The sequence below is a fragment of the Propithecus coquereli genome, unplaced genomic scaffold (assembly GCF_000956105.1).
Source record: "Propithecus coquereli isolate 6110/MARCELLA unplaced genomic scaffold, Pcoq_1.0 Scaffold119, whole genome shotgun sequence".
NCBI classification, from domain to species: domain Eukaryota; kingdom Metazoa; phylum Chordata; class Mammalia; order Primates; family Indriidae; genus Propithecus; species Propithecus coquereli.
This window is the reverse complement of record NW_012135969.1, coordinates 344,208-356,447: the sequence shown is the minus strand read 5'-3', so window position 1 is coordinate 356,447 and position 12,240 is coordinate 344,208. Positions and strand designations below refer to the sequence as shown.

Here is a 12,240-nt window from a genome sequence, read left to right as displayed (position 1 = left end):
GATGCTTTCTTCCGGGAACTGGAAGCTGAGCGCTTCCGATCTCGGCTTCAGCTGGCTTCCTTTCAGTACAGTAAAAACCCCTTCCTGTGAGGCCAGACTTCAAAGGTAAAGATTTAGAGGCCTTTACCAGGACAGCTAGAACTGAGCCAGTAAACAGTCTAAACCAGAAAAATCATTTGTAAATGCCTTATCTATGTTCACTCCAATACTTTTATGAAATAATTTTTTAAATAAAAAGTTTTCTTAAAAGCTTACTGCTGCTTTTGAATTTATGACCTAAACCCCGAAAAGAAGGACTCTTCATTAGTCGTATGTGTGCTAAAGTAATTAACAGGCCTTTGAGCAGCCAGCGCCTGAGCCTAGTGCTTTAGGTGAACAAAAATAGTAAATTTTTAAAACACGAGGACACAAAAAATCTCTAATTCATTAGAGAAGAAATGTGGCTGGTCATAAAAGGTGGGCCTTAGCGTGAACCTTGATGATACAGTGTTTACGTGGGTTTTTCACAACACGGCTGGGAGATGGGAGGCTCTATGCGTTGTGGCTTCTGTTGGTGGGTGGAAGACAGCAGTGAGGAGGGGTAAAGCCGGACTACACGCTTCAAAGGAGCACTAGCGATTTTCAGTGGGAAGGAGTGCACCAACTCCATCTCTGGTATGGGGAGACAGAAAAAAGAGAACTCACACTTGGGGTAGTGTCTTCCACGGAGAGGAAGGCTTCAGTGAAGGCCAAGAGCTGGAGGGAAGCTTCAGAGCAGCTGAGGATATGGAGACTGCTGATTAAAGCCAGGGTGGCAGAGGGTGCCAAGACAGGACTGGGGGAGAAGAGAGGCATCCTTCAGGACGTGGAGAAGCACGGGGCGGGGGGGATGAGTGAATGAATGAAGAGAGGCCAGGAGGCAATGAAGTGGTGAGATCTGATTATCCTAGAGAAAAGAGTAGGCAACATCTGGATGGACTGCTGTGCTCCTGAGTGCTGACCTCTTGGCATGGCAGCTCCCAGGAGGTGGGCCGGCAGGCAGGCACTTCCTAGGGGAAAGGCTTGGTGGATCGGGGAAGTTCAGAGCGTAAGACGTGCAGACAACCATGACATGCTGTGACGAGTCAACAAGCATGGATGAATGGAAGGGATGGGAAATACACAAGAAGAGGCTAGACACCCAAGAGGTAAAATGTAAGTTCTAAAAAAGTGTTATAGAGAAAAATGACAACGTAGATCAAGATAGATACCTGTAATATATTCTTGAGTAAAATAAGCAAATTTTAAAGTGCAATGCTATTGAAAAAACTATGGAATGAGTGGGTATTGTAATGTAATATCAATATGAATACAGAAAAAGGTCTAGAAGAATGAAGGGTATTCCCTAAACATGATAGGTGTGACTGAATGGTAGATATGTAAGTGTTAACTCTTTGCTTAATATACTCTAATACTATTTAGATTTGTTAAAAGAAGCCTAACAATGCTTTTATACTTTTTAAAAAGTAAAATATTTAGCAAGACTCTTAGTTGCTCGTTCTGGTGACCGGGCGGCAGCTGGTGCTCTTGACCAAGCTAAGGAATAACTAGGAATAACCAAAAGATAGAATTTGAGAAAACTGACGAGGGAGGGGATAGGGTTGCTCAAAGTCAGAAGATAGGAGACAAAATCAAAGATGCCAACATATTTTTGAAAAATCGAAAGCAAATGAAGTGGTGCCTAACTCAGCAAGTGGAGGGTGTTGAGATGCAGGCATGATGGCGAGGGAATCAGATGTGAATGAGGTGAGCTTGCCTAGAACAGGAAAGGCTTGTCGTGATGCACGCACTTGAACGTGACTTAGAACTGGGATACGACTCTATTGTGGAGGGACACAGCAGGCTGTTAGAGAATGAGGGGCTTGGTGTGAGAACTCGGTCCTCATCTGTTATAAACAGGGACTAACCAGACTAAAATTAATGAAGAGTAATAGCATATTATTTAGGAATGTAGAGGTAAATACCAGAAGAGATGACAGAAGATCTAAAAGGAGTGGCCTCTGGAAAGCAAGACTAGGGAAAGGGTGATGAGAGTTTAAGCCTTTAAGTGTATATGATTTTTTTCAAACTGTGTATCTTTAACTGTAATACTGTATTGCGTGGAGCACTGGGGAATTAGCTGCTTCCTCTTAAAAGGGCAGGAAGGGAAAGGAAGAACAGTGCTAAGGCAAGGCAAGAGAGTAAAGCCTTTGCTGAAGGGGCTCAGGGAGTAGGGGAAATTTACTTGCAATGGAGGGAGCTGGGAGGTCTGCAATGGGAGAAGGAGAAGGGCAGGGCAGAGGATGGCACTAGGAAGAGAAATATACGGGATTGAGTGAGCATCCTTTGGTCTACACCAAAGGATGAATCCAAAATCAAGGCTTAAGTTGCAGTTCATAGAGGGATCTGTTAGAGCCCACATTTAGACATGCTGAAAACTTTTTTTTTTTTTTTTTTTGAGACAGGGTCTCCCTCGGTTGCCCGGGCTGGAGTGCCGTGGTGTAATCATAGCTCACTGTATCCTCGAACTCCTGTGCTCAGGCCATCCTCCCACATCAGCCTCCCGAGTAGCTAGGACTACAGGTGTGTACCACCACGCCTGGCTAATTTTAAATTTTTTGTAGAGATGGGGTCTGGCTATGTTGCTCAGGCTGGTCTCAAACTCCTGGCCTCAAGTGATCCTCTCACCTTGGCCACCCAAAGTGCTAGGATTACAGGCGCGAGCCACTGCACCTGGCCCCAAACCATATTTTATCCAGCTTTTCAAGCCATTCAAACCGTCATCCAGCTGATCTGAGAAATGTGAAGTTATTTTTTGCCTTAAGGAAAATTGAACTGCCTTTGAAACTTTGCCCTTCTGGTCCTTCAGTTAGCGAAATTTATGTCTAACTTTTCGTGTGGTGGTTCTCCACCCTTTTTGCTATGCCAGTGTCATGTTTGGGAGAAGCGAATGGTCTGAAAAGTGGATTCTGATATGTCCTTCCATCCTTACTCCCAGTTGCAGGGCTGAAAGTCAGACATTACAAATACTTAAGTGGGCAGGAAAAACATCTGAGAAGGGTCCCTCACCCACCCCACAGGCTTCTACAGGTGCCCTTCCATTTCCTTCACGTATATACTACTGTAAGGGAGACAGAAATGGGGTTTACAACTCATACTAGATGTCCTAGGTAAATCCCAGCTTAAATATCCACAAAAGTTATGCTAATCATCGACAGTTGAGCAAATCACCTTGGAAATGCAGGTTCCTCCCCCCAAAGTAACAAGAAGAGGGTGGCAATTGCATAACGAACACAAACACACAAGGAAGGTGCTACCTGTCCTAGAAAGAGTGCCTGGATCTGAGGAATCATGGGGGCGAGGGCAGAGACCCCTTTTTCCCCTGTGGCAAAACCAACTGTTTTGAAAACCAAGTCCAGCAAGCCATCACCTGTAGTCCGAGCTACTTGGGAGGCTGAGGGGGAGGATCCCTCGAGTGCAAGAGTTCTAGCAGTGAGCTATGATCACACCTGTGAAACAGCCACCTCACTCCAGCCTGGGCAACACACGGTCTTAAAAAAAAAAAAAAAAAGTCTGGGATTCAGGGCCTTGCTGACTTGCTGAGGTGGAGTATTTAATCGTGTACTCCCGTATGACTGACTTCTTTACTCAATTTCCTACAGAAATTGAGTTTTGAGTATCTAAGTTTGAATTTGGCCTTCACTGAGACACAAGCCAGAAGCATTAGTACGGAAGTTCAGTTTTCTAACAGTCATCCAAAACCATATGCCTAGCAGGTAGCACAGAGCTTGGCACAGCAAACATCTGTTGAACGATCAGAGAAGTCGTCTTTAGGGCAAATACCTTTTAAATAAAATTTAACTTTAAAATCTGGTTTGTCTAGTTTGCTAAGAGTGTTAACAGAGTAATGTGACCCTTTTCTGGGTAATTAATTACCCTCCTGTATCCTGTTACTAGGGTGTTCTGTTGTACATATCCCGTTGTAAGCATTTGGGATACAAAGTACAAATCAATGCAGTGTGTAAACATGGTTACCCTTCTTGATAACCAAGAGACAAACTTTCCAGGTTAGCACACAACAGAAAAACTTCCCATCACACATTATTAGTCCAATCCAACTTTTGGGTAATTCATAGAGTATTATAACACTAAAAATCTTTAATGTACTAAAACTTTACAAATTTTAGATAAATATGGCAATGTGAGACAAAGCAAAAAAATACATTGAAAAGACTATAAAAAGGACAGCATACCCACCTTTTGAACTTCAATACACCGCTACTTACACTTGTCGTGTTGTAGCCCTTGCCGTGTAGAGACTCACAGTCCATATTTATTCCTCTTTCCATCCATGTATTTAGTTGGACTTTCATCCATCCACTGTCATTTATAGAGTTGTGAATCATAAACCTTAAAGTCCATGGCTTCTAGGAAAATATAATTGATTTCTCCTTTTCATTTTGAGGATTTCATTGCTCAACACCAAGGTAGGGCTGGCAAATGTGAGGCCCCTACCATAGCTCTGCCCTCCAGACCCCTGACAGAGATGTTACAGGACCAGATCACTCTTCCCCACTCAGCCCTGACCACCCCCAGAAATCCATCTCCTCCCAGCCAACAGCCACTGCAACTGATCGAGCCGCCATAGCAGAAGAAAACGTGCACCCCCCCCCCGCTCTACCTGGAGACAGAAAGGGGGTTCTGAGCCCTCCGAGGCTCTGCAATATGACCAAGTCATCAGCTAAGGAAGGCATGCATTCTCCCTCAACTTCTCATTTTATGACTCTTATATTGTCACCCTTCATAGAGCTGATCATAGACTTTTTCAAATCATTACAAACTCAATATTCTTTAAAAACTTTGATGCTGTGACAGTGCAAACAGCATTCATTTTATTGCTCAACTTCAGCATGGGCACATACATAGTTAATTTTTAAAAACCATTTATACAGATGTTATTGATAAAGCTCATGTAACAACCAAGTGAAAATACAAAGAATATCAAAGCTAAAACACTCTGTAATAAATACCAATACAATGAAAATGATAAAACTTTGTTTTTAAAGTCAGTTTGAGAGAAAGAAGAATATTACATAAAGTGAACTAATTACATCTAGAAATAAAACAACTCAGCATTTGGTACAATCATCATCCTAACGTAAGAATGTTAAATACCACAAATGGCACCCGTGGACTGTATGCTGCAACTGAAAAACAGAAGGAGGGGCTGCTCTAACAAACCGTACAGATGGCTGGAACCACCTCTAACTCCCACCAATGCAATCAGTCCAATGCACCGGAAGTTCAAAGCAGATTTAGTGTTGTAAAATAAAGCGAATTACACTGTATTTAAAAGAAGAGAAACTTGTGCTCTGGACTGTAAATACAAGAAAGAAAAAAAGACTTGGTAAAAATAAACTCATCCAGGGCAACAAACTATGTGCAAAACAAAATGTACATTATACACAGCACTATTTAAAAATTCTTTACATCAAGAAATAAGGCCCTCGGAGACAAAACTCACCTCTGTACTGCATAACTGAGCATTCGTGATGGAAAGGCAAATAGCATGGAAAGGTGACATCACATATCTGAAATAACACAACTAGAGGAAGGGTAAGAAAAAACCCAGCTAAGAAGGACATGTGGAAATAAATATTCACATTAAACATGAGGTGCAAGTCCTAGGTTCAATGACACATTGGGGGTTTTTGTTTGCTTAGCACCTATTTGGAAGTAATCAGGTAATGTAACATTGAAATTAAAATCTAAATCATGTTTTGATAAAGCATGTTGGTGATACCATAGACTACTATGGAGGGTAATTTTTTTTCTTTTAAAGCTCTATTAAGTTATTAGTATAAAGTTAAAAAGGCACTCAAAAAGCGATGGTATTTGCCTGCTTTATATTGTATATTGGAACAAGTGATAGTAGCATTTTATTATTACTGCATCCCTGTCAGTTATGATTTCTATAAAGTGTTCATCATGTGCTTACTTTTTACTGAGAGGTTTTAAGAGTAGGCACAACTATAAACTGCACTAAGTGCTTTAATATAAAAGAGATGGACCTGCAACCAATAAGGGACCATCATGACAGCTGAAAATCACTGATAAGCAAATAGCATGGAAACCATTTCTGTACATTTCAAGATGTTCTTCGGTACTACAAAGAATGCAGTAGAAAAACACAAAGTGTTTGGGGAGAAAAAGGTTGGCATAAGCATATTACCACTGCACAGTTATGACTATGACTAGCTTACCTGCAGCAAATTTGGCCAAATGAAATACGTTAAAATACTTAGAAACTACACAAATAGTTCTCAACGTTTTTCAAAGCAGCAAAATCTCCACTTCTTTTATCCTACGCATTCCTCCCCTGCCCCCCATAACCCATGAAAGCTTACTTGGAATTACAATATATAAAAGAGAAAAACTGGAGCTGCTCTGGGTAAAGGGGGATGGAGATGGGGAATTAGAGGCCCCTACTGAATACCAACTATACCTTCCTCCTCCCCGACATCTTCTCTTTACACTATTATTCCTGAGGCACCCTGAGGAACCCTTTGGCACCAAGCACAGACTGAAACCCCCTCCATCACATGAAACAGAACACAAAGGACCTATTCACTTCATAATTAAGCTGCAAAATTTAAAGTTATCAAAATCTGCTATTCTTGATTATTTTATATCAATTGTTCTAAAAAAGAATAGTTCATATTTTTTATGGTCGAATTTAAAAATCCACCTGTGATTTCAGATTTTTCCAATCCTTCACCCCAGAGTTTTGGTTGCTTTCTGGATCATGCAACATGCCATACACCTTGAAAGCTAGATCTGGACATTTCAAAATCAGGTGCAGATCTTCAACACCAAGGGAACTGGATTCCCTTACTTCCAAAATTAACTCTTCAGTTTTAAAGTAATTGACACCAAAGAGTTAGAATCATTGTTTCTTTAATAATCACATCCCTACCTAGGCGTCCCCCCCCACCACCAATTCTGGTAGGTAAAGCAGGGTTTTCCACATACTAAATAATCTTTAGAACTAAATTTTTCCTTTTTCATAATTTTAGCCAAATAAAATTATGAGCAGCTAAACAAAGCTTTAGGATGGTTTACTTGATGGAAACTTACACTGTAATTAAAATATAAATTAGGTGCACTTGTCAGAGACTTTGGTTTATAGGAATAGTATATATATGTTAAAGATAAGCTGACCCAACAAGGAATGAAAATCCATCCCATCCACGTGCTCTGAGAAGCTATAAAAATGCAGTATTTTAAGATGAAAGTAAGTCCAAAATACCTAATCATATTGATTCAAGATAAAAACATTAGGTTTTTTAAAAAAGTCTCTTAAAAACAGGGAGCCCCTGAACACATATTGTAGCAAATAAACTACTAAGTTTAGATTAAGTGGCTGCATCAGGAATTTGACAACTAAAATTACATAGCTGTATTCCAGGAAATTCATGCTTGAAAAATATAAAAGACCCACTTAGGCTAGGCTGAAATGTATAATGCAAAATATAATGCTCTGCTATAGAAAAACATAAACATGTAAATGGCTTAATTTCTCAAAGATATTCTTTCAGCCAATTGTTTACAAAGGTAGAATAATTCAAAGTAATTTTATTTATTTTATTTTATTACAAAGAGCAAGTACAGGAGCTGTTCAAAATCATGTATTCAATCAAAATGAAATGTGACTTGTACCGACTGCTGAAGTTGTCTTGATGTTTGAGAGACTTGAAATCGGTGAAGCGATTTGAATAGATTACCTTTTATAAAAATAGTAGTAGTCTTTAAGTGTAGAATACTGCCTAACTCTGGAAATGCAGGAAAAGTCAGCATTCTTTAGGTTCAAGATATTAATTTTAAATAGCAGCTGAATGTGGCCTCATGGCAAAGCATAAAGACCTTTTTTCCTTGAAAAGGAATTTCAAAATTGTCCTTTCCCCTCACAGTGTCCTAAAATTAAAAGGGGGGGGGGTGTTCCTGTATTTCAGCATTCTTTGGAACTCTGCTGAAGGAGGCTGTCAGTCAGGGGTATAAATAGAGTCCCAGGTGGATCTTTGAAGCCCGTCATTCCACAGCGAATCCACATGTTTCTTCAATGGCTGTTAGCAGCTTTTCATACAGCTTTTCATAGCTTTCATAGGGCGGAATGTCTATTCGATTGAAGCTGTGAATAAGCAAATCCAATTTCAGCTCATCCAAAATCAGTAAACTGGCCTAGCAAGTATATACCAACATAGCCACATCACTCTTTGTGTCACACAGAAAATTAAAAGGTTGCTATTTCTCTAAAGTAGAGATGACCACTTTGAGGCTTTATGACCAATTTCTAAATAGTCTTAACTTTTAAATCACTTAAAAGGGTTGCTTATCATTACTTTTAAAGCTCCATTTACTAGTATGCATGATGAATGAAAAGTCCAATCTGTTTGGAACTAATATCTATGTACATGGAATGGGGAAAAAGGCTACAAAAGTAACTTACCAAGTATGGGCTTTCGGCAGGTTGTTGGTGCAGGCGTCAATCTGGTGTATGGTGAAGAGCCGTGGGCCTGCAGCACCTGCAAATGAAGGAAATGTGTGTCAGATCCCTGCAGGTGCATGTATTAGACTCCAAAAATCTTAGAATAAAACTGGTACATAAACCACAGGGTCTAGGGATAGGGCAATGCTGGTAAATCCACACATGCTACCAAATGGCAGCGGGAAAATAATCTGGGTTTTGAAAACTGGAATTCACCTTGGATAAGGCTGGATTCCTTAATATGCTAGTATTTCAATTTGAGAAAAAATTCAGGATTGAAATTCCTTTACCAACTTCTATCTTTTATAGAAAATCAATATCCCAAAAGCACTGAGAAGTAATTGGGCAAATCCAAAATAAAATACATATGTACATATTGAGAAAGATGACAACCTAATGCAAATTTAGATTTCATGTCTCAAACTGGGCTGAGAGCAAAAGATGGGCAGCCTATAGAATGAGCTTCAGTTACCATAGACACCACATATAATACAAATACATGTAGGGGAAATACAACTTCACTGTATGTATCTGGGCAGTCTGATGACGACGAGCTCTCTGAACAGGGAAGATAAGCGCAACTCGAATAGGCTTTCCTGTGGACTTGCAATGAGTGCACCATGGGCAGCACTGTTGAGTTATGTACCAGTCTTGCCCTGTACATCCTCACTCATCACCACTGGCAGTAGTTCGAAAATGAAGGGCTTAAGAGGTAGAGGGAGCAACTGCCACCCGGTGAAGCACAATGATCATCAGCAATAATACCAACTCATCCAAAAATTAACCAGCTTGTTCCACAGAAAACAATTCTTCAAAATGGAATATGGTTGTAAATAAATGGTCTGATGCCATGCAATAATTATAGTGCTCTGACCAAACAGATGGCGTCCATGACTCATGCTGCCTCTTTCCAACAAAAGAAAGATTCAGAAAGTGGACGGGAGAGGCATCCCAGGTGGGTGAATGTTTTGCCAGGTTGAGATGAACATGGAAGTAGACCTCCCCTACAGGAATGTGCAGCAGCATTAAAAGCAAGGTGACCAAAAAACGAAAGGCAGAGCATCAGCACGTACGTCTCTAGCATGCGGCACTCACTACAATCACAGAGAACCCCGCAGAAAAGGCTCTTGGGAGGGAAACAAGAGAAAGGAAGGAGAAGGTATCACAATGTGAGAGTTACAGGTAAGAAAGAGTGAAAAGAGAATCTGTTTATAAGCATATGGTTTATAAAATATCTATTAATATATAAACTGAACATTGACATCCCCCCACCTCCACCCGATCTGAGCCTGTCTGTCCCTCAGGCTTTTTACCTTGTAAGGCTTTGAAGCCCTGCAGAGGCACTCTAGAGGATCCTGTCACAAACTGAAGTAATCGTGCTCGTCGCTCTTCATCAAAAAACTCCACAGCTTTCCAGAACCACTTGACCACATTGCTGTCTGGCGTACAGTGTTTTAACCGGGTGTTTACCTTCCAGTCATTGACATCTATCTTTCCAAGTCCACAAATAATAAGCTGTTAAAATATTGCAGAGTAATGAACCAGTGGAAATCAAAGCCATGCCAAAAATTCCTAAAAAGGGAACTTTAGATTTGCATTGTTCGTTCTCATTTAGTGGTTCTTAATCAAAGGTGCACAAAAGAATCATCTGGAAAGTTTTTCAAAATATACACATCAGGTCCTATGCTCAGAGGTTTAATCATGTGCATTTGGGGTGGCAGTCAGGATCTGTATTTTAAAAAGCTTCAGAGGTATCTACACACAGGAGGTTCCCTCCCCGGGATCTGAGAACCACTACTATGACAGATTTGACAAGACGGAAAAATTGTGAAAGTTCCCTAATTTCATGACAGAATTCTAAAATTTTTTAAGAAATGGACAAAAATTGAGACCCAAAGAGTAAATATAGTTATATGTGCCTTCCTCAGACCCGAATCATATTATCCTAGTTTCAACACTTAGTAACTTTGTGATTTGGAACAATTCAGTTCACCTCCCCTGCTAGCAGTTTCCTCTGCTATAATATGGCAGTAACATCTTTCACTATGTCCTGTGAAAGCAACCAACAGTGCATAGCAACTCAAGAAATGTGCGTTAAACAAGTGATTAATACAATTTGCTTAATAATCTTAAGATGATATTGAAGCACAAAATACATGCACACACTGACACAGAGCTCTGCTTGACATTATGATGCAAGGTCAGTATAGACAAACTACATCAAAATCATTTTGATACTATTAATGCTCACATCTCCCTAGAGTCCAAGATTAATATAACATGTGTATAATGTGAATTATGATAATATGCAGTATAAAAGATAACTTGCAAATCCTAGATTTTATAAAATTAATCCTGTTAATCCAGTATAACACTAAAATAAATGATATACACATGCTTTTTTAAAGTTTGATGATTTCATTAGCGGTAGAAACTATATAGTAAATCTTAACGCTACTGAATAAAATCTCCAGCAAAGCTGCTATAGGATTCTGAAAAGATCACTGAATTGACGCCACACCGAACAGGGAAAAGGTTATCCAAAAAGAATTATGGATGTATTTAATAACACAAAAGACACCTTTTAAATTTTCTTCAGAGAAGTGGCAATTATAAGGCCAAATTCCTCATTCACTGTATCGATGAAAATGTATTACATCTCAACTTTATTGCCATTTCTGCTATGTTTTCCTCCTCCTGACTACTTCCTTCTGGCCATTTCACTATGAATAATTCAATCACAAAAGGAATGGAGACAGTAATGAATCAAACCAATCTTTTTAGGTTTATTTGCTAACAGGACTGTTAAGAGATTTAGCTAGAAAGGACACTAAAGTTAATGAATATCCTGGAGTCTGAAGATGGAAAATATTAGAAATAAAAGAAAAAAAACAAAGTTAATGAGTAAAATCACGTTTTAAACAATTTGTAGACTTTAAACATTTATGCTATCCCTAAACACTAAATCAATCTGGGACCTTTGGTAGAATAAAACCTCATTATTTTTTCAAACTAGTTGAGTAGAAAATTAAGATGTATTTGTTAAAGGTCTTAATTATAAAACCAGACCTGAGGCACTTTAAGGGCCATCTTTAAAAGGAAACGAAAAATTTAACCAGTACAGCTACTGTTAGTAAGGGACTGTATCTAAATATACAATTTATCCTTAGTGTTCTAATTATTTCCTCCATGATCTTATCTACCAAATGCTTTTTTCTTTTCTTTTTTGGAAGACAGTCTCACTCCATCACTGTGGGTAGAGGAGTGCAGTGGCATCACCATAGCTTACTGCAGCCTCAAATTCCTGGGCTGAAGGCATCCTCCCACCTCAGCCTCCCACAGGTGGGAGCCATCATGCCTGGCCAAATGTTCTCTTGCAAAGCTTAGTGTAAACCCAATTGAGAGGAGGCATTTAAATAAATTTCAATATGATAGAGATTAATGAGGTTTTATTTAACCAAATCAATAACTGCTAAATCAGAAGAGAAAATAACATTGGAAGTACATATAAGACATGAAATCTGTTTAAAACAATAAAAGGACAACATAGAAAAACAAATTAAGACTGTTCACAATATAAGAGAGATTGCTCACTCGGAGAGATTCCAAAGCATGAAAGGCTTTTCCTGTGAATAAGAATTCTCATAACACTGAACCATGAAAGTTCAAAAGCACCAGAAATATAATTTTCCTCTAAG

The 12,240-nt window shown here is 39.4% G+C and overlaps 2 protein-coding genes across 2 annotated transcripts in view; one reads left to right on the top strand and one right to left on the bottom strand.

The window, feature by feature from the left end:
• Positions 1-90, top strand: part of CEP95 (centrosomal protein 95kDa) — a 37,337-nt gene extending 37,247 nt beyond the window's left edge. The window contains exon 13 of the mRNA XM_012659534.1: positions 7-90. Within this exon, the coding sequence (XP_012514988.1) occupies positions 7-90 (84 nt within the window). The remainder of the gene's footprint in view (positions 1-6) is intronic.
• A 7,512-nt stretch (positions 91-7,602) lies between these two features.
• Positions 7,603-12,240, bottom strand: part of SMURF2 (SMAD specific E3 ubiquitin protein ligase 2) — a 50,502-nt gene continuing 45,864 nt past the window's right edge. Inside the window, exons 13-16 of the mRNA XM_012659521.1 lie at positions 12,048-12,063; positions 9,856-10,057; positions 8,504-8,579; positions 7,603-8,185 (exon numbers count right to left, since the gene is read on the bottom strand). Of these exons, the coding sequence (XP_012514975.1) occupies positions 8,086-8,185; positions 8,504-8,579; positions 9,856-10,057; positions 12,048-12,063 (394 nt within the window). The 3' untranslated portion in view covers positions 7,603-8,085. The remainder of the gene's footprint in view (positions 8,186-8,503; positions 8,580-9,855; positions 10,058-12,047; positions 12,064-12,240) is intronic.